The 27,524-nt window shown below is 40.4% G+C and overlaps 1 protein-coding gene across 1 annotated transcript in view; it reads left to right on the top strand.

Moving 5' to 3' along the window:
- The window catches only part of GRIA3 (glutamate ionotropic receptor AMPA type subunit 3), a 135,594-nt gene that overhangs the window by 20,813 nt on the left and 87,257 nt on the right, over positions 1 to 27,524 (top strand). The window contains exon 3 of the mRNA XM_088151613.1: positions 14,752 to 14,991. Coding sequence (XP_088007739.1) covers positions 14,752 to 14,991 — 240 coding nt within the window. The remainder of the gene's footprint in view (positions 1 to 14,751; positions 14,992 to 27,524) is intronic.

Raw genomic sequence — 27,524 nt, 5'->3', positions numbered from 1 at the left:
ACCTCATGTTTAGTTTTCATAACTTCTGTGAATCGAACACCATGCTCTTAGGAAACAAGGAAGTGCCCCATATGGTCCGCTCACCCAATCTAATCATTTGATTGTAATCTTGTCAGTAGGATGACCTGAAAGGGGAAAGCACTGAAGTCAAAAAAGAAGAAAGGAAGCTGAAGGGAACAAATTTACACTTTTTCTCCAAAGCAGTCCCTGATCTGGGTTTGGGGAAGGTCTTTGGGCAATGTACCCACTTCTTTGTTTATTACCACTCATTCAACTTCCTTCTAAACCCTATTCCTGCTGCTTCCTAGAGATGGAAGGGCTGGGGAGTGCATTGCCAACTGTGGTTGTTGCTCCTCCATGTTTCCAACACTCATTTGTATTCCCTTTCAGACAGCAGCAGGACCAAGGTGCCCTACAGGTCCTTACCATAGATGCCCAAGCATGACAACTCCTCATGGTGGCCTGTACTTCAGAGGTTATTGAGAATCTTCCAAGCAGTACTGGAAGTTTGATTTGTTTCAAAGAAGCTTTCCACTTTGGAAGTTTTAGAGTTAAGTAGACACCTGTTGGGTCATCGTTTCAGAGATATTTCCTTACATGAACAGAGAAACAGAATGACCAAGGGCAAAAAAACAGTGGGAGTGTGAGCAATTCCCACACCAATAACCCTGTGGAGACTGAGACTTAGTAGCACAACCAAAGTCATTCTGTCAGCTTCCACAGAGGTGGGCAGACTTGAACCAAGGTCTGCCTGTTCTTAGTCAACCTCTCCAAAGCACCACACCATCTTGGGTAGGCAGAGAGAGGAATGGAGCCCTCTGCTCTGCTTCCTCCTGCCTTGTCCCTTGTTGACATAGAATTCATGCCATCTAATTCCTTGTCTCTTCTATCCCACTTCAAGAATTTGTCTATCTGGAGAGGAATTTGCGTTTTAAGCCCCTCCTATACTACCTTTGAACTGGGGTTGGTTGTGGGGCATCCCGAGGGAATGACTGAGGTGCTGGGTTTTGTTTTGGTTTTATGTTTTAAGATTTTTATAGTTCTGGGTTTTACTGTTGTTGTGAGCTGCCCAGAGTTGTGTTTTTAGATGGGCAGCCATACAAATATTTAAATACGTACGTACATACATACATACATACATACCCCATTCTCCACTCCTGATGTATGATACTAACAGATCTCCTTATTTTAACCTATAATTTGGTGGAGAATCTGTGATTTCTAAAAGATTCACAAAAAGATGGCAGTAGGTTGGCATTCTGGCAGATGGAGTAAGGCATAAGGAGCAGTGAGAAAGAACAGGCGGAGTTGTTTTGTAGAATCATAGGGGAGGACGAGGTCATCAAAGCCATCACCTCCAACCTTTTCCTCACAATAAGAATCCAAAATAAATTTTTTCCAAGAGATGGTCATCCTGCCTCTGCCTGAACACATCCAGGGACTAGACGTGCCACTTTCCTTAGTAATTCAGGAAGAGTGAGAAATCTTGGCTATGCCAGATGGCCTGGTGGGGGCTCACATCATTGGAATTGGCTCATGGGGTAATTGTTTCTACCCTCCCCCATCATCTTGAATGTTTTAGTCTTTTTATGTATATAGTCTTTTGATATAGTTTGATTTTTTAGCTAATTTCATGTGGATATTTATATTTTTAACTGTTTTGAGGTTTAATTTTAATTGTGAGCCACCCAGAGTCACGCTCTGGGGGAGATGGGCAGCAGAGAAGTTTAAGAAATAAATAAGTAATTGGTTCCACTGCCTTACTGCTAGAAAGCTTTTCCTAACCTTCAACTTGAATTTACCTTCCCAAAACATTAGAAGGATGGGTAGTATCTGGGCAGCCAAAATTGGTAGGGTACAAGAGACGTGGTTGAATGTTGCCCTAATGTATAAACAAGACCTCACATTTCTAGACCTGCATGCAGTACCATTGGGGGAGAAAAAAAAATCTCAAAAAAGTCAGATACCATGAAGCTGGAGGAGAAAGAGAATTTGGCCTAAATATATAGCAGAGTGTATTAGTAGATGCAGTGTATTTCAGCTGGTCAAAGCAGAGAGACATATGTCGCTGGGAATGCGAAATAGGATGAGCAGATGCTGGCTATGGACACAGAAATCTCTCTCTGCAATTTTTTTCCTGTTCATTTTCTCTCCATGTGTTGCATAAATTACCTAATTTGTAATAGTCATCTAATTAGATCTCTCTCTCTCTCACCCACACACACACATACATACACACACTATAGATGATATAGAATGCAAAAGTTCAGATGTGTCTCAGCTATAGTTTATTGTATTCATAAGTAGACATGAGGGTGGAAGGTGGGAAGTGAAGAACCTCAGACCCGACTAGACTTGTGTAAACATGGTGGAAGTCTGTTAGCATGAAATGGAAGGAGAAAGAGACCTAGGATTTAAACACTGTCACAGACATATAGAGATCTCTCTTCCCTCAGGCTGTATTCTTGATTTCTGTAGTAACTGATCTTCTGCAGGGGTATGACTTCTTTTAGTTTGCAACAAAGCGTTTATCTAACCTTGAAAGTTCTACAGATAGGTATCTGAAGAGTTGTGAATCAAGCCATGCCTGTATGAAGCCTGATGGTGCCCTTGTGACTTGCTTAGGTAAATTTTAATTGTCTAGAGAAGACCAGTTTGGGGATGGACAGACTTGTTCCTTGGCTAAACTTGTCAGGACTTTCTGCTGCAAAATCCTCTCCTGCTGCATCTTCTCCTAGTTCTTCAATATTATTTAAGGACTTTCTCAGATAGTTCCAACCACAGAATTTTATGGATAGTTTCCATGAATGGCTCAATACCATAAATTACTGTAGTCATATGGTCTCTGTGCATTAAGTTAGGATTGTCACTATGGGTTGGAAGACCACTACTTCTCAAATAGGAGAAGGGAAGTTATTGCAGCCTCTCTCCTTGACCAAGGAAGCATGAGATGCTAAGGAGTTATACCTCCTTGCATTCCATGTATAACATCCCATGCAAAGGGAGAGCAAACTAGCTCCATCCTCAAGAAGCCATCACAAAACACTTGGTTTACTCTCTCCATGTTAGGAAGAACATTTTGCTACAACTGCCATTTAGTCTAGGACGGCATATCTGAAGGGTGGTATGTCCTAACTTCACTACCATGCTCTCGATCAGGGGCCAGATACTTCTATGGATCTAGGGTTCCTAATTTGCTCATATGATCATACCTTGCTTTGGGATTATTTTATAAAATGGTGGAATACGGTTAATCTATTCAGAGGCGCGTTGATTTTAGATTCTAGATTCTGCGTCGTAGGCTCTTCCACCCGATTTGGAATCTTTCTCTATCTTGCTGTTTGCATGGCCGAAGCATGCTGGTGATGCAGTTCCATTTATTGTTCCTCACCAGCAGGGTGAGTTCTATCTATATATGTCTTTTGCCATCAAAACAAAAGTTTGTTTGTTTTCAGTTTCATGGGCTGTTGGTTGCTTCTGCTGCTGTTGTTCAAAGCTAGCATTGACTGATAACCAGGTTAGTTGGCTATTGGGAGTGCGTGGGGAGTGGAATAGTCATACAGTTTTGTCCACAAAGATTAAAAATGTGCAATGAAAATGGCAACAGGCACTCCAGGCCCCTCTTTCTCTTTGTGGGATTGATACTTACTGGGAAGTGAAGTCTTTTATTGCTCCTTGTTTGAAGAGACACTTCACTTAATCACTTCATCTACTGGTAAAATTGCTCAATTCCAGTTTGCTAAACAAAGGAGTGTCAAGGATACTGTTATTTAATGCACACTGGATGTCACAAATCCCTGCTTAGATGGAAGGTAGCATTGCAGTCATTCAAGAAAGGGCATATCATGACTTCCTTGGAAGGACCTTCATCTGAATGAGGAGAACAGGGGATAGAGTAGGCCCCAGGGACTCTGGGGAGATAAGCCTTACATCAGTCTCTTGACCAAACCAAGCCCTACCACTCTTGTCTCTGTGTGTATGAATTCTGACTCCAGTTCTGAGCCACCACTGTGTAGCCCATATGAACGCTGAAAGTTAAAGAACAGAGCAGTGTGAGGTTGCGTAGAAGTGTAGCTTAGGATGAGATCAGTTTTGTAAGAAGAGTGGCTGCATCAGCTGGGAGGCTGGGAGCTTCCAATATAAAAGCCATCAGTTGAGAGCAGTAAAGCAGTGGAACAACTTTTATAATAACCGGTCCTTGAACCTTCTGGGCCTTGTTTGCACAGCCTAATTATCTGGAAATATTTTGAATTTTACCAAATCCTTGACCAGACTGAGACTACACATCTACCTAATGACTCTACCATGAGTGTTTTTAGGAATACGTGTAGTCCTCACTTAACGACTACAATTGGGACTGGTAACTCCACTGCTAAGTGACTCAGTCATTAAGCAAGACATCATGTGACCATGCCAGACGTACAACGTCACTTTTCCCTGCAGTCATTAAGCAAATCACCATGTCGTTAAGCAGGACATCATGTGACCACAACTTGCAATTTCACTGCCAGCTTCTCCATTGACTTTGCTTGTTGGAAGCCAGCTGTGGAGCATGCAAATGGCGATCATGTGACTGAAGGATGGTGTGGCAGTCATAAACGCCTGCTGGTTGAGAACCACCTGAATGTCGATCATGTGACTGTGGGGATGCTGTGATGGTTGTAAGTGCATGGACCAGCCATAAAGTTACTTTTTCAGTGCTGTCATAGCTTTGAATGGTCACTAAACAGGGCAGTCGTTAAGTGAGGACTACCTGTATTAAACTTAGACTGTTTGATTACAAGGGTCATGGCCAATGATGTCAGCAGCAAACACAGGGGCAATATTTTATTGTTAGGGATTTTTGTAACCAAAATCGAGGCAGAAATGCACCTATTTTACAGATTACATTTGAAAAAACATGTTGTTGGAAAATGCTGTGTTGCTGACAAATTTGAGGAGTACAGTCCTGTGGCACTCTGGGAGCTGCTGAGACCTTTGAATCATGGTTGCTGAGCCCTGCAGTAAGTCATAAACCATGGTTAACAAACTACAGTGGCTGGATTACCACAATACAGCTGTCTGGGGAATTCTGGGAGTTGGTCCACATAGCTTAAAGCGGCCAAGGCTGAAAAACACTGCCTTAAGGTAATGTGCAAGGAAGGTCCATCTCTTTTCTTTTTTAAGAGAATGGCTGACTCTTCTATGTACTGACTCTAATGGCTTGCTTGCCCCAAAACTATCAACATTGTAAGCTCTCTACTCAGCTTGTAGAGAGAAAAGGGGGTTTTCCTATAGCCTCTTGCTGAGCTCCTTGGTTGGATGAGGGCCTGAATCTCGTTCTGCTGGTGCACCTTGTCTTTACCCCCCTTTGGCGGATGCATCAAATTTGTACTCTGCTTCTTCCGTTGAAATGTGATATATTCAGGAAGCCCAGCGACTTCCTGTTTCTGCAATCAGATGCTCATTGTATGATTGCCCTTCTTGTTTTTTGGCGTGTTCATTATGAATATAGTACTTCAGACATCGCTTTTGTTATGTGCCAATTAACTGAGCCTGATAAATACTGATTAGGCATAATTTACATTGAGGAAACTTTTATAATCCTGTGAATGGGTTATTTTTTTCTTTTCTTTTTTTTAATTTAGAGGAAGATGAATATGTAGGAAGAAATCCTTTTCAGTGGTATCGTTTTTGGTACTGAATGCATCATCTGGAGCAGACATCACTCATCTCCAGATGTTTTGGACTGCAACTGGACAAAACTATTAGGGTTGAGTGGAGTTAGCTCGATGCAGGGCTGAACATGGGACCCCTGGAAGATATGGGTGTGGCCCCCTAAAACCAACCGAGAATATGCCACCGAATTGTGATTTTAATGCAACAAGAAAAATATATCAGGAAAAGAGATGCACTGTGATGATCAGTTTTATTTAATTTCCATCAGGTCCATTTTAATTTTCATTCTTTGACCTGATCTCATTTACTTTTTGGAGTGCAATTCTTGGTACATCTGGGTCATTGCAGTGCTCCATTTAATTGTCTGGTAAGGCCCACTGCCCATAAAAGATTATGTACCCTGACCACTGCATCTGAAGTCTGGAGAAAGCTGGTCTGATCTTGGCTTGCTTGGAAAGGTTCCTTAGTGAACTGAACAACAACGACAAAACCTTCTTCTCCACTGGTGAAGAAACTATCATCTGTTTTCCCTGGTGCTTCCTTTGCTAAAAATCACACCCACAACCATACCTCAAACCCTCATTTAATGGGGCATTTGGGAGGAGGGGGTACATTAAATCAGAATGATCTTCTTTGCATCATGTTCCATCATTTGCATGACCATGTCATTGTGCAAATAGTCCAGTTACAACATTTGCATTAGTTACATTATTTCTTTCATGACGTTGTTGCACAAATGATATAAATGGACACAAATGATAGAATTTATGTGACTTGCCCAGTGTACTCTGACTACAATCAATTTTGCCCAATATTTGGGGGTTATATTGGGAGGAAAAGGTCTGCCAAGTCTGCTAAACTGAGGTCCATTAAACCCAGGGTTTACTGTGGGTTGTTTTTGTGTTGAGTGATTTCCCTATTCCCAGTCGCCTTTGGATGAAAACGTTTGTTCCTTTGATATGTTCCAAATTAAAAGATGGGCTGTTCAATCTTGCAAAATTCATTTTAGAAAATAATGGCTAATAATGCCTGGAATGGTTGATATTCAGGCAAGTTAATTATGAGCCAAACCAGACACTGAAAAGAAAATTGGCTGGGCTCCTGATCAGTTCTGCTTATAACTTGCAGAATTTTCATTTTTGTTTTAGCGTTGCTCCAAATTCTACATTTAGCACTATCCTTAGTTGAAAGAACAGCAGTATCCTAATTTCTTATCCTGAGCAGTGGAAGATTGGAACCTTAAGGGAGCACAAACGCTAATAGTGATGCTATCTGACCGATGTTATGAGGAATGCAGAATTGTCACTGAACATGGTTACTCTAAGTTTCATAATACAGAAATCTTTGTATTTAATTAGTCTTGGGGGAGTTTGCAACCAGAACAAGAAAAACTTCAGTTCACCAATAACTGTTGAAACACAACCTTGACTTTTTTCCCTTAAGGCATAAAGAGAGCCGGGGAAAAAAAATCCAAATTTGTAGTTTATTAGGACCAAGCCACTGCTGTAAAAGTTGGTATGAAAAGCACTTAATCCAGCTACCGATTTTAGAATTTTTTAAAAAATCTTAATTTCCTTCTGAGACTATGGGAAGATATAACTATATCTCTGCTAAGAAGCTTTTCAATGAAGATGCTTTGGGAGTTTGATGGAATCTTGCTGTATCATTTGAAGGTGCAAGTTCAACAATAGCTCCCTGTAGATATGCTTTCCTTTAAGAGATATCTTGGAAGAGATCCCTGAATGCATCATATGAGGTTGCATCAAAGTTTCCTCATAATAGAAATAAACTAGAATTGTTATATTCCATCCCCTGTCTAGCAGGTATCTGACATTATCAGCTGATTTTGTTTCTTTCCCCCTCTCTGTACTATAACATTCTTGTTTAACTGTTTGCTTGTTATTTAAAGCAGGGTTCCTTAACCTTGGCAACTTTAAGACGGGTGGACTTCAACTCCAAGGCTGGCTGGGCAATTCTGGGAGTTGAAGTCCACCGTCTTAAAGTTGCCAAGCTTGAGGAACCCTGATTTAAAGCATCAATCTCGGGTATGAGGTATGCTGCACTTGAAGGTCTCTTGAAAGGCTTCTTAGCAGAGATGTATTTGTGTGTGTGTGTGTGTGTGTGTGTGTGTATAATATTATTATGTATATATTATGATAGTATAGATATTTGTGTATAAACATGGTTTTTATTGTATTTTAATTAATATTTATTCTTGTTTTACTGGAAACCGCCCAGATTCGCTCTTGAGTGAGATGGGCGGTGACTAACTTTGAAATATAAATAAATAAATAAATAAATAAATAAAGTTATTACATCTTCCCATAGTCTCAGAAGGAAATTAATCAAGATTTTTTTAAAAAAAAGTCTAAAATCTGTAGCTCGGTTAAGAATACACAAAGGTTAGTTGAATGAGAGAAAGAAGCATTTGGCATATAAATGAGACGTAGGGGACATCTCGTCTTTCAGATCTGTACAAAAAGGAGAGAAGTAGATGCAAGAATCTTAGATCACAGCCTCAAAACATCAGCTAAATAACATCTTCTATCAGAATCTAACATTACCTGATTGCATTGCCCAGAATTCTAGCATGTAATATTTTACTGCAATTTATATATTGCTTAATCTAATAAAGCTCTAAACAACTTCTAAAATAATATATATATTCCTATATATATATATATAGGAATAAAAACAGGAACATTAAAAATTTAACATAAACCGGGCTAATCTTCATCACCATCTTCTTCCTATTAATCATCACGATGAGGAATAACACTCTTAATAGCTGCCAAATATCTACGGGCAAGTATGGTAATTTACCATTTTACCTGTCCTCAAAGGCTTTCCAAAAGAAGTCTGAAAGGCTTTTCTAAATGCCAGCAGGTTTGGTGCTGATTTGACCTCAGGTGGAACACTGTTCCAAAGAGCGAGACCAGCTGCGATCTTAGGTAGAGTGAGGTACGCGTTTCAAAAGCAGGAGATGGATGTCAGCAGAACCCAGCTATTTCCCTAAAACCTGCTCTGTTTGAACATGGTTTGTATGCCTCTCAGACAAGTCTTTTCCTAAGTTAGCAGCCTGTCCTCAGGGGCAGTAAAGAATGTTGCCCCATCCTTAGTATAATTCAACTGCCAGCCCATTTTGCCTTGGCACATGGAAAAGAAGCCCAATCTTGTTAGACTGTTTCAGATAGCAATTTTTTTTAGGGGAGGATTTGGCTAAACACATCCCCCAAAAACCCATCACGGCATTTTCCCAATTAGACTCCCAAATCCACCACCAATTTCTCAGTTTTTTTCTGCAGCTCAGATACCTGAACTGTAATAGATTGGCCTAGCTTTGTGTTTTAGCAAAGCCATCCATCTGTATACAGTTCCCTGCCCTTCTTCTTCCTCCCTCCCTCCCTCTCTCCCTCCCTCTTTTTTAATCGTCTGGCCATTCTCTTTCTGAGACTTTGGGAATTGATGAGATGTGCTTGCTGGCTGACAACAAGGAAGTTTCACTTGCACAGAATGGAAGATTAGATACAGGTAGTCACGCCTGGTTTAAGGACAACCCATAGTTAAGAACAGAGCCTATTGTGGCAAACTCAATGGTTTGAGTTAATTACACAATGCCACTTATACAGTATTATCCAATAATACTGTTCCAGCTTATGTACAAATTCGACTTAAGGACAGACCTTGGGAACAGAACTTGTTCTTAAACTGGGGACCCCCTCTATAGCTGTGCGGTTAAAAACAGGCTCTGCAATGGCCTAACTGCTGCTAAGTAGTTAAAACCTTAATCCATTTGCTTAGATACCCAAAATTGTCATATTCCTAATTGTTGGGCCTTCTGATTGATTTCCAGGGGATGAAAGAATGGTGGGTATTAAATATAAGATCCTCAGGTAAAAAGTGTAGCTTCCTATTGAAATAACAAGAACAATAATGTTATTAATATTAATACTATTAGTAACATTAGTATTAATATTAATTAATGCTAAGATTTCTGTTTGGGATTACAACAGAACTCTCACAAATCACCCTTGTGTCTAATTTGCATCACCTGCCATAGCCAGCATAGAACATTTTGCTCCTGAAATGAAATACAACATGGCATCCGTTCCCTGGTCTGCCAACAGATAAGTGGAATGATAGTTGACTCTTGCTTCAGAACTGATTGTGGGGCAACAGGATCATTAAGGTGGCCAAAGGATCATACAAAGGCCAAGAACAGCCCTTGTCCTGAAAAACAAAGTTGTGCACTTTTGTTCCAAAGATCTTTCTGGACATCAGCTTTGTGATCAAGAAGGCTCTTCTCCAGACCTTCATATGCAGGTCTCTGCTCTAAGTGAGAAAAAGGACAGAAGAAGAACATTTGGTTTATGCCAAGTCAGGCCACTGGTCCTTCTAGCTCGCTATTGTCTCCTGTGAGTTGAGCTGGGCGTAATCCTAAACCATGTTTTAGCAAGAATGAGAATGAACCTTAGGAGAGAATGAATCTTAGGAGACTTCAGATCCACATGTTTCTTCATATGGTCAGGGGTAAGAATTTAGAAGTTTTCATTTCCGATTTGGGTTATCCCCAGCCAACAACTGTTAATTCTAAAACAGTTTCTGCAACAAGAGAACTTCATACCATACTTTGAAGAAGCTGCCTTGTTTCAAAAAACTTGACATATCTATAAGATTAATCATGGCTTAATGTTACAGTTAAACTCTAGACTGAAGTTCAAATGCAATCAATCCACCTTTCACTAAACCATAGTTTGCTTAATAAATCACAGTGGGTGGGTCTACACAACATGCTAAATCAAAATCAAACAAGGTTCATTACAGGTTAGAGATGTAACAGTGGTCAAGCGTAATTTTCCATGGAATTCCTCCTGTTGACTGACAGTTTTTCTCCAAGGTTTCCTGTGCTAGACTTTCCCATGCCTGTCTGGAGGTCTTGGAACCAAACATGAGACTTTCTATGGCAAAGCATGTGTTCTACCACTGAGCCCCAACCTAAATCTGTTCTCAGCATGTATTCAAGCTAGAGTGATTACCAATTTCTCAAATCTTACAGGATATTATTGAACAGCTGCAATACTCCTAAGGATTCCATCTTTGCACTTTTTTGTAACTGTAACATTTCCATTTTAATGATACCAGAGCAAAAATTAAAAATTACATTTCAATTATTGGAGAAGAGTTCCTTCCCTCATTCATGGGAGGAAAAGGCCTGGCTTACCTGGATTAGAATGCATGAACAGGTATTGGAAAAATGGATGTGCAATCATTATGTGTTCAGATGAAAGGAGGGGCCTGGAATAAAAGAGAGGGGGAGAGAGAGAAACAGATTACACTACACTTTTGTTCAGATTTAGCAGGTTGTAGACCAAACCACCAATTTCACTCATTACTTTCTTCTCTCCTCCCCAATGTTTGCATAATCCTCATCATTCAGGCAATTACCCAGAGAAAAAAACCCAAGCAGAATCATGATTCAGAGTTGACATAAATTCTGGCTTTGTGAGCAGAGCTCCAGAATGAAAAAAAACTATATACCTATTTTTTAATATTATTCACAGATTTCTGTTGTTGATCTGCTGCAGTGGTACTTAAGATGGCTTACTAGCAGAAAATGAAACAAACAACTAATTCCAAGAAAAAATAGACAATGCAGGTCAAATGAAGCCACAGTATGCTGCCAGAACAAACTAATTCACCATTGACCCAGAGAAGTGAATCTGTTTTCATTTGTTTTTCAAATTTAAAAAAAAAAGGCTTCAAGCATAATTCTGTAGCAGAAGAGTATTTCACAAAGGAGACTTTCTGCATCATTACCTGCGTAGGTACTGGCCAGCATACTTAAATAAAATACAATCTCTGACAAAAATCTTGAGAATTGAGGAGGTTAATGCAGAAGGAGGTAATTCTAGAGTGATTCTTCTGGAAGATAAGAATATGAAAGATGAGAATATAACGCAGAAGCCCAAGTATCTTGTTATCTCATATATTTGTCTTTATACTCTTGGGAATTACTGATAGCCCCAGACGTCTCTTACATCCAAGGAATTTGCTAGATCGTGCTGCTTACTGATTAATCCCTCCTTTTCTGAAAGTGTCATTGGCTTCCCTCATGCCTGGCATTCAGACAACTTGGCCTTCGGAGGCTCGTGACACTTAGATTTATTTGTGGAACCTCCCCCCCCCCCCCAATAAATCAGAGTTTTAAAATGGGAGAAATCTCACAAGGTCACCAAATGCGGTGAGCTTTTGATGTTCTTGCGTGGGATCTCAGGAGATTTCAGGAGAGAAAGTCGCCATCACACAAGATGTTAATGTCTCCTCTGAGATTTCAGCATTTGCACGTGAGAAATGTAGGAGCAAAACTGTGACCTTGGGTGCTTTCTGCCTCCTGGAATATGGTGTCAACATTCACACTCAAGACTGCAAGCAACTATAACAACGGGGAGAGAGTCTCTGCACGTTCCAAGGGTTTACCACCCTTCCCTGCATTGTCAAAAGGACAATCCTTCTACTGTACTGTACTGGAAAGGCTAAAATAAACATTCGTGTCCTTATTTTATGTGGGTTTTAAAAAATATTAAGCCCTCCTGAAATAAGTACCAAATGTAAGTGCATAAAATTGGAAAGCATTTCTAAGGAGCCATAATTATTAAGGCGATGAGGCTGATGGGGCCAGGGTTTCTTCTAAAGAAATTTTATTACCATTTGCTCCACCTTGACTTATCAAGATTGCTTATTTAACAACCCATGTATGAGCTGTTTATTCTGTCTGCAGCATACTTTACCTAGAGGCAAGGACCTATTAATGCTGCTGTCCACCCCACCCCCACCCCTTACTTCTCCTGAACTCCACGGAGGCAGAGGAGAAAGATACTTGGCATTTTATGCCTGCAAGTGAGACGAGTGTGTCAAGTCCACAGGAGTTCTGTGTATTGGCGGTTGAAAAGCAAGAGAAAATACTTCTGTGCTTATTCCTGCTCATAAATAACCCTGTAACTATGAGCTCTTTAGATTGATGAGCCCTTTTCTCTAAAGCTCTTCCCATTCTAAACATGAATATTCATATAGTGTATAGATAACAGCTGAGGCTGGTGGGGTGGGAACCCTTGGTTCTCAGGCTAGAGAGAACTGTAATGTAAATGTAACACAGTTGCCCCCCAAGAACATCAAGTGATCCATCAAGTATCCACTGATTTGGAAGGGCAGGAGGAGGAATCCTAGAGTTTAAACACTGGAATGTTGATATGTACTTCTCTGACATATTTTGACTTCGGTAAACAATCAGCGGTTGTGTTTAAGATACTTGATGCTTGTCTGCAGATTCTAACTTAGCCAAGCAGGGTCTGAGAGTCTTCTGCCAAGTCAAGACAAATGCTAAATAATGGATTCAATGTCTGGAGAGCTGTGATATATTGTGGAATCCTGGTGTGAAGCTTGTCAGAATGAGATTGCAGGCGTTCATAGACTCATAGAATTGTGGACTTAGAAGGGACCCCAAGATCATTTAGTCTGATCTTCTGCAATGCATAGGAAAACCAATTAAAGCAGCTTCTTCTTAAAAAAAAACCCCTCTAAAGATAAGAGAACCCACAATTTATGTAGATAGACTGTTCCACTGTTGTGCAGATCTTACTGTTAGAAGGGTTTTCCTTATATGCAAATGAAATCTAGGTAGCTGCAACTTAAATCCATTATTTTTGGTCCATTCATTCTGATAAACATCAGAACTGGTTTTCTATAAAAGTCAAATGTGTTTCCTACAGTATTTTCCAGGCTCTCATCTGTCTATCTGCCTGCCTGTCTGTGTGATGTTAGATTTGACTCCTGGTGACTACATAGACAAATCTGGAGTTTTCTAGGCAACATTTTTAGAAGTTTTTTGCCATTGCATTCTTCCTAGGGTTGAGAGAGGGTGATTAACCCAAAGTTACTTATTGGTTTCAGTGCCTAAGGCAGGGCTAGAACTCACCTTGCCCCACACCTAGTCCAATGCCTTAACCACTAGACCAAACTGGCTCCCTATATATAATATATATTATCATTATATAGTGTAACATATAATGTAATATATAATTACAGTGACTCTATGCCCTTTATTATAATGGACAGTCCTTTATTTCAATAAGCTGTCCTTTAGATTTATTTAATTTAATTTTTTATTTTCTTGCTTTTGCACTTGAATTTTCCTTTGTAAAGCAAAGTTACAAACATAAACATTTTTTTTAATCCTTATGAACCTCTTTCAGATTTGCGTCCTTTTCAGGTTTGTCCTTTATTTTTTCCAAGAAAATATGGTCACTGTATATATATAATGCCTGATTAGCAATGTACAGATCAGATCCAGTTGGAATAGTTGATTCTCTTTGAATTGTCAAACCAATCTGAATTCAATTGTCAGTTCACTTTCAAAATTCAAATCTCCAAGTCAAATTGTTCCAATTTGAAAAGTCAGTTCAGTTTGGAAAGAACCTTTTTGTGCTAATGCAAAAAGCCATGAGATAACTGGGAGGCAACCAGGTGCGCCTTTTACATACAGACTGTTGGTATTATGGATGTAATGAATCCCCTGCAGATAGTACTTGGAAATGCAAAACTATGTAATTACTGTATAGTTTATACTACTGTATCGAGTTCATGTAATTATTCCACCATGTATCTTGCATAATAAATATATTGTTACTAGGAAGGAGTTGGTTCCTAATAACAGTAGAAATTACAGTTATGAAGAGGCTAACATTTGATCTTCATAATCAATGTTCAGAATCAGGTGCTTCTATATATCAACATCAACAATTCATATTTTTTTCAACTGTTGTGGAGTACAAGGGTAAGGGGAAACTTGCTCAAAATTCTCAACAAATTTTGTAAAAGAGGGGTATGGGCCATTCCATTCTAGAATGTTGTTCTCTTTGCGATCTAATGACAAAGCTAAGGGCAATCATTGTTGTTCTTTGCTTTGCAATGAAAACAATTACCATGTGCTTTGCTTTTAAGTAAGCATAATTGCAACGTCTTGTTTTTTCCAGTCTGTTGGAATCATTCCTCCTGGACATCCCTCCATGGTAATTACTTTGTTCTTCTGTTTCCTAGTCTGTTCACAGTTCTCCAGGGGAGTCTATGCCATCTTTGGATTCTATGACCAGATGTCAATGAACACACTGACGTCTTTTTGTGGGGCACTGCATACATCATTCATCACGCCCAGCTTTCCAACTGATGCTGAGGTGCAGTTTGTCATCCAGATGCGTCCAGCTCTGAAAGGAGCCATCTTAAGCCTTCTGACATATTATAACTGGGAAAAATTTGTATACCTCTATGACACTGAACGAGGTAAGAATACACTTTTTCCAGGTGATTTCCTTCCTCCTGCCTCTTATGCAGACATATTTCGATAATAAGGATCTTGCTAAGTTAGACCTCAGCAACTGACAACCACTGACAATCAGATCTGGAGGTGTCATCTACTCCCTCCAATTGTTGTAAATGCATCAAAGGGTTCTGGCACGAAAGGTGAATTTGAGGACCTCCAAATAATGTTGACTTACACTTCCCAGCACACTCCACTATTCACCATGCTATCATAATTGTTATCTATATTTCTTTCCTCCAGGAGCTTGGCAACTTCTGTGGGCTCATCTTATTCCCATAAAAGTCCTGTAAGATAAATTGGGATGAAAGAGTATGACTGTTCTAAAGTTCCCCATTGAGTTTCCATGGCAGAGGGTGGACTTGAAGATGGGTCTTGCCAATCCCTGTCTGAAATTTTAACCCAAGTGCTGGCTCTGTGCTAGATCGAGTTGCTACCAATAGTAATACAGCAACATTTTGAGGAGCATGAGCTCTGTACTGCTCAATTATGGAATACATTCCATTCACATGGCAGCTCCTTGAGAGACTAAAGAGGAACCTGGTTGTTGATGAAGGAGATAAGTCAAGCAGTCAAGCATCTGCCAATCTGGTGATGTAAATAATACTCTAAAAAGCACTGTGTCTTGGGATTCTATTGTTGCTTTGTCTTATATCTTTTTTTAAAAAAATTGTTTTATTATTTGTCTTATAAACCTGGCAGGATGAGTTTGGTGTCAAATGTCAGTAACATGCCATCCCATTAACACTCAGCAATAACATGGCAGAGAACTTTGAAGCCTATCTTTTTAAGTTGTGTGATCATCGAACTTTCCAAGCATTCTTTTGGTTTTCCATAAAGTAAGCCTCACCCTTATTTAGAATGACTAAGTTGAACTTAATCATTCTGGGAAAAGTGGCAAGGGTGTGAAAGTTCGGAGATCTGGGGTTCTTTTTTCTAAGTTGAAGTTAGGGAGAAAGAGGCATTGCTCTTCTGCAGAACATACCCTAAAAAAAGGTCCTTGAATTTCAACTAATGTTTTAGAACCATAGGCCAAGAAGTAGTGGGACCAGGACAAAAAGAAAATTGGGTGTAACTTAACCTGCATCTGCATTTAATTAAGCTAAAGTTGATAAGATTGATCTGTCGTTTATTCCCCTTTTCTGCAGGAGTATGAGGCAAAATCTCATTTGAATTGTTGATTTGGTTTAGAAATGAATTTGCTTTGATTTGAAAATCAGTTTAATTTGATTTGGAAGTTCAAACCAAATTCTTGAATCGATCTGATTCAGCTTTCTGGATTGGTGTGTAAGAAGCCATTTTTGTTCCTCCAGACCACCACGCAAATCAATATGAAGACAGTCAACCATTTGAATCGACTGTCTGATTTGGTTTGGAATGCCAATTTGATTTATCAGTTTGATTGAATTGCTTTGGAATTGAATTTCCAGATCAAACGTCTGCAGCACTCCTACTATGAATATACAATTTCTGGTTGCAGTCTTTAGGGGTTTCTGACGAATCTAAGACTTTTGAGGCTGTTACGATGCCTTCGTGCCTTAAGCTGCACCCCTCAGCCCCAGATCTTTTCTTCTGGAGGGTTGCAATAAACTTTGTCAGCATCTTAAACAACTGGCGATTTGGGGCAGTCTATCCTAATGTATTGTAATGAGTGTTCAATCAGTTTTCCAGAGCCTCTCCAGTCATAGTAGTGAATGATTATTTGAATTAGACAGTGGAATAAAAGATCGCACATATGTTGCTGCCAAGATGCCATTGAAAGGAAAAGGGAGGGGGAAGATCCTGGAACTGTCATACTTTTTAATAATTTGCACTGTCAATTTTTTGCTGCTTCAGGGCACAAGCACTACTGGAAGACAATACAGAACAATTTTCTGTCAGTTCTGGAAATACATTATCATTTAAATATCTCCTCTCTCTCTCCACATGTGTAAACATTATTAGCTTACTAGGGTGTTGTTAAAATTGGACAATCGGTGAGAAATTGCAGGGATCCCAGCTTAAATATTGAGTTACCGGGGAAATTACGTTTGCAAGCGTTTTCATTGCAAGCAGTTGTGCTAGCAGCTGCCAGAGAGGAGGGAAGCCTGAAGCTCAGTCTTAGAATAAGGTGTCACAGAAGGTCTGCAGATTGGAACGATCCCTATTTCAGATGATTGGGAGGATGGTAAATTGTTTGCTGGCTGGAGAGGGACTTATAGCACAATGGCATTATAATTTATTTCCTATCTTTGTGTCACATTTTAAGGTGGCTAAGGAACATGCCTCAGAAAGGTTGTCTTGTCTTGATTTTATATTGGCTTGGGCTACCATGGTTGGGGGTTTGAAGTTAGACTGTGTCCTGGAAGACATTGTTTTACTTTCCTCCAGCTACATGAATGCCATTTATCTTTTCTTATGAACTGAGGGGGTTAGAACATTGCAGTTCAAAAAAAGGCCTGTGTTACAGGCTGATTGGACTTTGAAGAAACAGGCTAGGAAGAGTAGTGATACTTTTGAACTTTGGTGTTGGAGGAGACTCCTGAGAATATCATGGACAGGCAAGAAAACAAGCAAATGGATCACTGAACAAATCAACCCAGAGTTATCACTAGAGGCACAGATGACCAGGCTCAAATTATCCTACTGTAGCCACATTATATGAAGATCTAGCTCTCTGGAAAAAGATCTAATGGTGGGAAAGGTGGGAGGAAAGAGAAGAAGAGGATGACCAGCAGCAAGGTGGATGGACTCAGTTACAGTGGAAATGGATACATCTTTGGAAGATGTGAAGGACCCAGTTAGGGTCAGATCATCATGGAGGAAATCTGTCTGTGTGGTCACTAACAGTCAAACTGACTTAACAGCACATAATCAATAAAAAAAAACCTAGGCTAATGGCCCATAAAACCCAGTATTCAGTATACTGAGACAGTAGAGTTGCTCTGGGCTTGCTCCTTAGAAACTGGAATTCAGTTTATGGCTTAGTCTTCTATCTGAACCATGGCCATTATAGTTGGCTGCTCATGATAAGCCATGATAAATCAGCCATGGCTTATTATAGTCTGTAAACCCAGCTTAAATATCAGGTAAGTAGCAGAGTTTGATTGAGGTGACCAAGAAGGCTTTGGGTGAAGTGAGGATCAAAGAGAAAACCTGGTGGCAGAATTAAAGCAACAAACCAGAGTTCAAGAGTGAAGAACAAGTTGAGTGTCCCAAGCCTAGAACAGAGTGCTCAGCCTGGTACAGAAAGATCTCCTTGTATTCCTGCACAATCAGTGAGGAATCCAGCTATGAAAACTGCCATGAAACAAGAGGTGAAAAACCTCCAGATCTTCCTCTGAATTGACCAGGAGAGCAAACAGAATAGTAGGGAGTATCCAGTAGAAGAGAATATCTGAGGCTCAGAGTTGAACTGTGGGGTTCTTGGTGCTTTCTGATGATGTTGGGTTGGGTAGTTGGGTAATGAAGTGTCTGGAAGCAGACAACCAAGCTCAGACAGCACCAAGAACTCCACAGTTGGGAGTATAAAGGAGAAGGTGTGCTAGATGCAAACAGTCCCGGGCATAGGAAGCCAAGCCTGGTGCTTGCAAAAATCTGGCCACTTGAGAATCTGAGCCACATGCTGTTGATAAGCAAGCTCCCATTTTAATAGATTCTCATTTAAATTTTAATGAGAGCATAAATATGCATGCTTGAGCTCCTCTTTGCATGTTTAATTTTCATAGAGTGTATAGATCTGTAAATAATTTAAGTAAAAGATACTTTGTTCACTGTGCAAGTTGGATTATAGCTCAGGTCTGCTGTTAAGGACAAACTCTTGTGCATCCAAGATGAGATGAAGTAATTAATGCTTCCATCCCCATTCCCTGGTTGTTCTGGTGGTTTCATAGAATCAGAGTTGGGTCAGGGTTAGGATCTTATTGACATCAACCTGTTAGCTTTGTCTTGGAGATCCAGAATTAGAGGACTAATTTTTTGTACTGATGTCATCTGAAGTTTTGTTTTTCTCTTTTGGCAGAAATGACTTAAGGATCCAGGGTTGTTTCAGCCCCTTTCCTAAAATTCCTCGGAAAGTTTCCACTGCATTGTTATTTTATTGCAGTGAAAGAGGAAAATGTGTCACCCCTTCAAGGTAGATCAGGTCAGAAGAAGCTATCACAAGAAACACTAGAACTCTCCTTTTTTGATACCAGCTATATCTTGAAAGCTGACAGCATTCCTCTATCTCTCCCTCTTATACCCAAGATTAAGCTGATGTTTTTAATCTCTGTACTTCTCTACCAAATGATTAAATAGCTGGGAAATCATTTTATTGGGAAACCTATCATTCTAGGAATAGAAATTTCTGGAGAACTCTGGAAGGTATTCCTTTGGACTATACCAATCCAGCTGTGACAGGGGTGGTCTGGCAGTCTCCAGTATTCTAAGCCACTCACCAATTACCCTACCCATAGGAATGCACTGGGGGGATTTTTCCATTTTTTTTTCTCCACAGCCCCCTCCTGCCCATCTGATCTTGCTCATTTTGGAACTTGATTATACTTTTGCCAGCTTCTCCTCCCACATCAAATTTGGTCCTGTTCTTTTCAACTCTTAGAAAATTATCCTACTGATGGATGGATAGGTGGACGCCATCCCCATTCCCTTTCCATAATTCCTTTCCAACATTCCATTGGTTTGGAAAGAATTTTAAAAAAAAAGACAGTGTATGTACTTGGGTGAATAGGGCAACTACAAGGGAAACCTGAAAAATCTAAATTTAGGAGGAGGAGGAAGAGGAGGGTTATTTCCAAATGGACTGATCAGTGAACGTGAATGTTCTAGTTGGTTTTCTCATTCAGAGTCTGGTGCTGGTGTGATAGCTCTGCATCTTTCATAGCTTGTCCCAAATTCCCATACATAATGACAATATAATAGACTGAGGTACTCATGAAACCCCTTCTGAGTTCATCCTATTCTTTGCCCATTAAAATAAATAAATAATGGAGGGAATTTTTAGAGCGGCTGTCTGTAAACGCCGTTACAGTGCCTTTCATATATCAAGGCGACAGAGAGAAGATAAAACTGCAGGTGCTTCATCAAGTATTGCTGAGTTAAGACACAATAACATACAGATGGAATAGGCAGCGGTGGATGAATTCCACCATCCAGCCTTGTATAAAGGCGCCCATTACACGCACCCGCAAAAGATGATGGAATCTGAAATCTACATCGATTGTTAATCATGGCAGGAGTCCCAGCTGATTTCAGTCAAACCCTGTGCTTCAAATGTAAGAAAAGGACTGAGCGTTTTACAAAAGCTTTTTCAATCAAGTACTTTATACAGAGTTTTTAACATTAAACAGATTACCTGCTGGATCCAACCAGACTCCATTTGTTCACCATGTTGTTTTTTCCCCCCAGCAAGAGATCTTTGGAAGTTGTTCAAAAGAACTTGAAGTTGGCCTTCCTCTCCTGCTTCGTGCTCCCAGGAGTGTCCTTCCTGCTATTTTTGATGCTTGGTTAGTGCTGTTTCTCATGGTGTATCACCCACCCACAACTGAGGAGATGTCCAAGAGTACCAAAGGGAGAAAAATGGGGGGGGGGAAATCCCAAGCAGGGGGGATACATTTTAACCATATTTTAATAACTGACCCGTCAGAGGCTGGTTTCTGCACTGTACACAGCCATAAACCATGCTCTACAAACCACCATGGCTGGGTTCACACATCATGCTAAGCTGAATGAAACAACCTGGATTAGTGAAATGCCTGAAGCAGACTTTGAGTCATCAGTAGGGACAGATCTACCACTGGAATGTAAGTGTAGCTTCCCAACTGGTCATAGTGGTTAGATTGTTTGAAACTGGGAGAAACTTGTTGGTACTCCTAGCCCCATGTTTTCTACACTTTCTGGCATCAGCTTTCCCCAGGTTCAAACCTGAGCCTTTCTCATCCTTAAAAGTTACAACTGTTGAAGCTGGCACCTTCTACGGACTTCCCTCTCTCTGTTTTCAACTTTTTATACCAATGGCTCCCTGTGTGAGATGAGGGGATGCAGACACATCATGTGGACTTCACCTTTTTTAATACCAAAAAGGATAACTAACTAACCTTTTCCAAAGAATGGAATACATGATTCTTCTTCTTCTTCTCCAAAATTTGCACAATGGAATCAGCTGCTTTTCTCCTACCTGTTTAATTATCCATGCCATGTTTTCTGGGAAAGCATTATTTCCCTTTGCAGAGTATAATGATGTCTCAGATATTTTATAAGGACTATGAGAGGAAGGGGGAAAAAGGGGGCGGGCGGGCTGGAGAAACACGAACATGACACCAGCTTCACTGATCTGGAGATTGAAATGGTCTCAGTTTGAATTAATTTCAAAGCAATTTATATGAAGCTTCCTACTTACAACGATAGATTCAATTTTACATTCCAGTGATACAAAAGAGATCAACTCTTGTGTGTTCCTTCCACATGTTCTTGCTTCTGGTAACCCTCAGTTAAGATTTGGTAAGTAGATACTGATGTGTTCCTCATTCAATTATTTTGGCTGTGTTTCCAGTTCATCCAGTCTTGGCATATTGAGAATTGTTGGGATGCAGACTTAATGCCCCTTTTGCTAAGCTAGCCATCTTGTTAGCCCCTACTAGGTAGAGCAGACCATGAAATCAACTCCACAGGATGACTAAAACAACTTTTATTGAGATAGGCTATAATAACAGAGTCTTGCAAGTCTGATTGTGTTGTACTTCATCCTCTTTCTTATAGTTCAGTGAATGAGGGAGTTGTCTGAGCTACTTCCAAACATTAGCTGGACATTCTGGACTTAAAAAATGTTTTATTCCCTTTTGCCTAGGCAACAAAGCCTTCATATCTCCATTAAGGCTATCTTCCATATTCCCTACACCAGTGTTTCTCAACCTTGGCAACTTTAAGATGTGTGGACTTCAACTCCCAGAATTCCCCAGCCAGCCATGCTGGCTGGGGAATTCTGGGAGTTCAAGTCCACACATCTTAAAGTTGTCAAGGTTGAGAAACACTGCCCTACACAATTACACATTCCTCCCACACCGCTCGAAAGAGGAGTGGTTCATCTGGAAGGCTATTTGTTGTCCATTCTTGGACAAAGAGGACCAGAAGTTACGAACTGACCTCTGTTTGGTGCATTGTTTTGAAAAGGAAGCCTGAACAGAGAATTCATTGATCCAGATGTGGTCAAAATTGAAGCTGGCTACACCTAATTGGGGGATACAAGCTGGCTTGTAGGACTGTTAACTAACTTAATGTGAAGGAGACCTGAAATGGGGACGGACTTCAGAATTCTACTCAAGGGCCCAGAATTGTGGGCTGTGGGTTGGATGGAACATTGGAGATTGGAGAGAACAGAGGAGATGAGTGGAATGAATGGAAGTTCTGGAAAAGGGCTTTGCTAGCTCAGTGCATGGAAGATTGAACAAGAGTATTCCATCCTGCAGCCTTTTCTTGGCAGAGCCCACTTGAGCCAGAGGTTATTTTTAAAGTTTATGTTGTGACCCTTAGCTTGGGTTTAGCTCCCCATTCATTTTTAAAGCCTGCTGTCAATCAAAGTTATGGGGAGCACCAGGGCACTTGCAGAACCATCAAACTTAGGAGATGACAGTGCAGCAAATGATCTCCACTGTTTTTGCTGAAGGCTATCAATGGAAGAGCTTTAGTTGGACCCCGAAGATCTGTGAAGTTTGAGCATCGGCAGTGAAAATGGGGGGGGGGGGTGTCAGCTCTTTTGCAGAAAATTCTCCGGTGGATGAATAGGTTATTTTGCAAAATCTCACCCCAAAAGAACTGTGGTGCCAAAAAATTAAAAATGAATCCTCTAGACATCTGGAAAGCCCATCGTGGCCAAGGGAAATAATTTGTTGTATAGTGTAGCAGAGGGCCAACAACCGGAATGGTAAGTAATAAAAACATAAAAGTCTGGTTCTATTTTCTCAGCCCCGGTGGGAGCATATTGTATTAGAATCATAAATCTGAGCTTCAGGGCTGGGCTTGCAGCTGCAGCCTGGCCTGGCCTGGCCCTTGGACTGAAGGAAGAACCCCTTGGAAAGTGAAAGAAGCCTGAGGAGTTAAGGAGTCTGCAGAAATCAGAAGACTATATGCCACAAGATCCTTTGTACTCCTTTGCAATATGCAAGCCACTGCATGGCATCGCTCATGCAGGACATGTAATATCTGCAGAAATGTCTCTGGGATTTGAGATGTGTATTTAATTCCATTTATAAAGCTGGCCTTTCTTCCTTTCTTTCTCTCCCCTTTCTAATGTACTAATCAGCACTCAGTTGTCCCTGGATGAATCTGTCCTTCCACACACACAGGCAGTCCTCAGCATTGCATGTTTGGGCCTTGGAGCATCTTCCGAGTAGGTGAGACCAGGGTTTGGGGGATGGGTGGGATTTTGGAGCAACTAATAGGTACCTTAATTCTCACAAAAAAACCCAACCCTGACTATAGAATGCCACTAGTTTGTAATTTTCTTGCATCTAAAGGAGGATTCAGGACCAAGTGGTTCCTGGCTGAATCTGATTCTCTACACTTCAACGTAGGTGCCCCAGGAAGCTCTCAGCAACTATATTGAGTCTCCCCAAGAGGGCAGGGCCAAATTTGGGATCCATTTCTCAGGAGGGAGAAATTCAGAGGGCACTTAAAGGGTAGAGTGGGAGAGAAAACTTAGACAAATCAGATTTGCCCTATAGAACACTATAATTTAGGTCACTCCTTCTTACCCTTACACAGAAATACCTGAAGAAATGTAAATCAGTGCAGCTGGAGGGTTGAGAAGGGAACTGAACAACGTCAGTGATTTCTGAGTGAGTCCCTACGCTATGGAATAGCGATTCAGATGGCCCCAACCCTGTTAGCTTTTCATAAGGCTCTGAAGGCCTGGCTGTTTCCTCCAGGCCAGGAGACTAGATAATCTTCACTGTTGTTGATAAGCATTCTTCCTTCTGTGAAGGGGGTTATTGTTTTTCCTTGGCCATCACAGTTATATGACATGGTTTGGGGTGTTTTTAATCGTTATATACTGCCCAGAGTCTCCTGTGTGACTGGGCAGCCGCATAAATCAAATAAATAAAATTAAACTTGCAAAAGGATGCAAGAACAATAACCAAATATAATGACCATACTTTCCCCCCATTGGGTGATCTTCCTCAATTTCCACAAAGAAATGTTTTAGAAAATCTATGTACTTGTTGCATGTTTCAGGTAATTATCTTTACCTGACTATACCCAACATCCAAGTTTGAGATGGGGGCCTATCTCTGCATTGTCTGATGTAATTTGGGCAATTTTTTTTTTTGTTGTGGTGGTAATGCCATTATTTTTAAAGAGCAGAGCATGAAATTCAAAGTGTCAGCATATACAGTATATTATCACTTCCTTGAGGCACTGTTGCCTTGTTTATGGATTATTTTTCCTCCCCCTCCTTTTTTGCCAATATATGTCTTCTAAAAACTTCTCTCTTTCCCTAAGACAATATCAAACTCTATTTCTACCCTTTGCTACCTCTAGTTTCCTTCAGGGCAACCATTAGCCGGTAACAGGTGAAGGAAAAAAGTAGTAAATCGAAGAAAGAGTTTATGAGAGAGCAGTGGTAACCTCTGTGTTCTAGGTAGGGATGTGACACCCCCCCCCCCCAATCAGCCACTTTTTGTTCTGCCATTATGGCATGTTGACAGGCAGACAAAGACCATAATTAGATTTTTATTTTGTTAATAAAAGAACACCTTGACCTAATTGCAGGCCAGTCACTGACGGGCAAGCAAACTTCTCTGGCTAATCAATAAGCTTATATTGCTTACTGATTTCTGTCAGGTTAAATGAAAGAGAAAGCTTGGCCTTGCTGGAAGGGAAGGGAATGCAGTAAGGGCGGCAGAAAATTCAGGTCAGGATGTACAATTTCACGTTGGGCATAGACAAAAGTTGCTTCTACTTCAATTGAGGTGGTTTGCAAAGTAGAAAAGAAGACTCTGTAGCCACAAGCCTTAGAGGCTGGTTGTTAACTCCCAATCACATCATAGTTTAAGTTCCAGCTGCTAAGGAACAATAGTGACAAAGAGTAATCCACTCTTCTTTCCTTCTGGTGAGCTTTGTAGAGGCTCACACTTGGGGATTGTAGGATCTCAAATGGTGGATGATCTGACCCAGCAGAGCTCCTCTTAAGTTACATTCTTACATCTGTGTGCTATCTCTGGATCAGCATACCTCTGAATGCCAACGGGTGAGGAATCAAGCCTGTGTGATCTGTTTGTTGGATTCCCATAGACACCTGGTTGACCACTGTGAAAACAGGATGTTAGATGACATTTCATGAACTTAAGTTCTTCAACTTAATCATTTTACCCTTCTAGAAAATCGCAGAGGGATCCTTAATTCTCTCTCCCATTTCATGTCCTGATGAATACCTGTCCAAGATCTTCAATTCAGGGACAGTTGGGGAATGCATTCTGGGGTCTACCACAGGACTCGCTCTAGACTGTTGTAATTACAAGCTGGAAGACTGGTGTGTGTGTATGTGTCTTAAGATATACTGTTTGTAAGAGGGCAGAGATGTAACAAGGATATTTGAAAAAAATGCAAAATGGAAACCTGGAAAGCATCACAATAGAGAAGAAAGCTGCCTTCTCACATCAGGTACATACCTTCTGTGGGCTTTGGAAATGGAAATACTGCTTGAAATTATCCCTAGGAGAGGGATAATTTTGCAAGGCCAGAACTAATTAATTAGATTGGAAAAGAAAAGGCTGTATCGTTCTAGATTAACTTGGAAGGGGGAGAATCCAGAGATATCTATAAGACTTACAATGCTGTTGGCAAATTATCTGCAGAGGTAGGTTTTCTGGGAAGAAAAAGAGGTTCTGTACAATGAAATTGAGACAGCAAAGGACAACTGAGCCAATATATGAATGGGTCATACAATTATGCCTAATAACTAAAGATTATGCTTTTCAAGACATTGATATGATAAAGGACAGGATATTAATGGCATCCAACTTATAAAGAGTGAATGTAGAAGGAAGGTCTGACTCCAGAAGAGATGTTAAAAATAGCCCAGGCATATGAAATGTCCGAGCAAAAATGTTAATACTGCAGAATTAAATGCCAAGAAAGGTGTACAATGAATGGACCAAGGGCAAGTTACAAACAGGCAGGAAAGCAGATAAGTAGGCCTCAACAAGGGGACTAAATATGTAAAAAGTGGAGAAAGAAACAAAACAAACAGGAGAGATGCCCAGGCTGGAGAGATCTACAGAAAGTGAGATGTACTTTCCCTCAAATTTGAAAGAGATCCAAGATGCAAGAACATGAACAACCAATTTCCTCTTTCTAGCTTCGGTGACAAGGCCTTTGAGGAACATGGAGAAGCCAGCATGGTTGTAAAAGCATGTCAAGACAAGAAGGATGGTTCATTGGTGCTGATATTAACTGCACGTGTATATACTGTAGATGTTATCATAGCGTACCAACAGAAGGTATGGACTTGTGAAAACAAATATATCCCAATCTAATTGCAGCATTAGGGAGTGCATTTGTTCAAGTGTACTCTTCTGCATACATTTCCATGCAATTGGAATATATCTCTTGCAGGTAGAAGCACCTAATGATTTTGTCTGAGCTTGAGAAAAACCAGATGAGATCAGAGTTGGTTAGGGCTTGGAGGAAAGAAATCCCAGGTTTCTAAGCTATCTTGGTAAGCTGAAAAAACATCTTTCAAGAAGGTAAACCACTTTTGCATTGTTACTCAAAAAACTGCAAGGAGGAATTGGTGTAATCACCAGAAACATGAGTTTGAACTGAGGAATTTTACAGTCCTTTGGGATGTGATGGGTTGTAAGCCACTCAAGAGCCACTTTTGACTCGAGTGGCACAGAAATCTGAGCAAATAAATAATGCATTTGGGGCCCCTTTTTTTGCTAGCACCAAATTAACATTTTATTGCAGGATGAACCTGGAATGCATTTGAAAATGACATGCTTAACATTTTTCTTGTGTTAAAGATGAAGCCAGCAAAATCCAATTACAGTAATAAACTAGGTCATATCCTGCAAATTACCAGGGTGTAGTTTGGACCAAAAAGTGATTCAGGCCCCTAACAACAGAGTACAATCCAAAAAGAAAGTATGCCCCAAACAGAGTCTCATTAGTTAGAGTTATGGTCAAGAAGGTAAAAGATTCATGTACAGTTTGAGAAACCGAGTAAGTCTAAATTGTAGCCCTCATTTGTTAGTGAATTCATTAAGCTGGGAATTTTTTTGAGGACCATTTGAACCTCTTTTTCCCAGAATGTGAAAGTGAAGGGGTAACTCTCCTTTTCCTAGATAAACCTGGCACTAAAACATCCATCTGCTCATTGTTATTAATATTTGAGATATTCCCATTTCTTCCCTAGCCCCAGGGTCAATTGCAGAGCTCTTTCTTAGAAAGCGATACATTTCCGAAGATGCATAGAGGTATCTTTGGATCTCACTACTGTGAAAGTTGTGGTTAAAATGAC

This window comes from Python bivittatus, unplaced genomic scaffold (genome assembly GCF_059951505.1).
Source record: "Python bivittatus isolate LINGU-HERP-01145 unplaced genomic scaffold, Pbiv_v1 ctg000670_np1212, whole genome shotgun sequence".
In the NCBI taxonomy this organism is placed as follows: domain Eukaryota; kingdom Metazoa; phylum Chordata; class Lepidosauria; order Squamata; family Pythonidae; genus Python; species Python bivittatus.
This window is presented reverse-complemented; position numbering and strand designations above follow the sequence as displayed.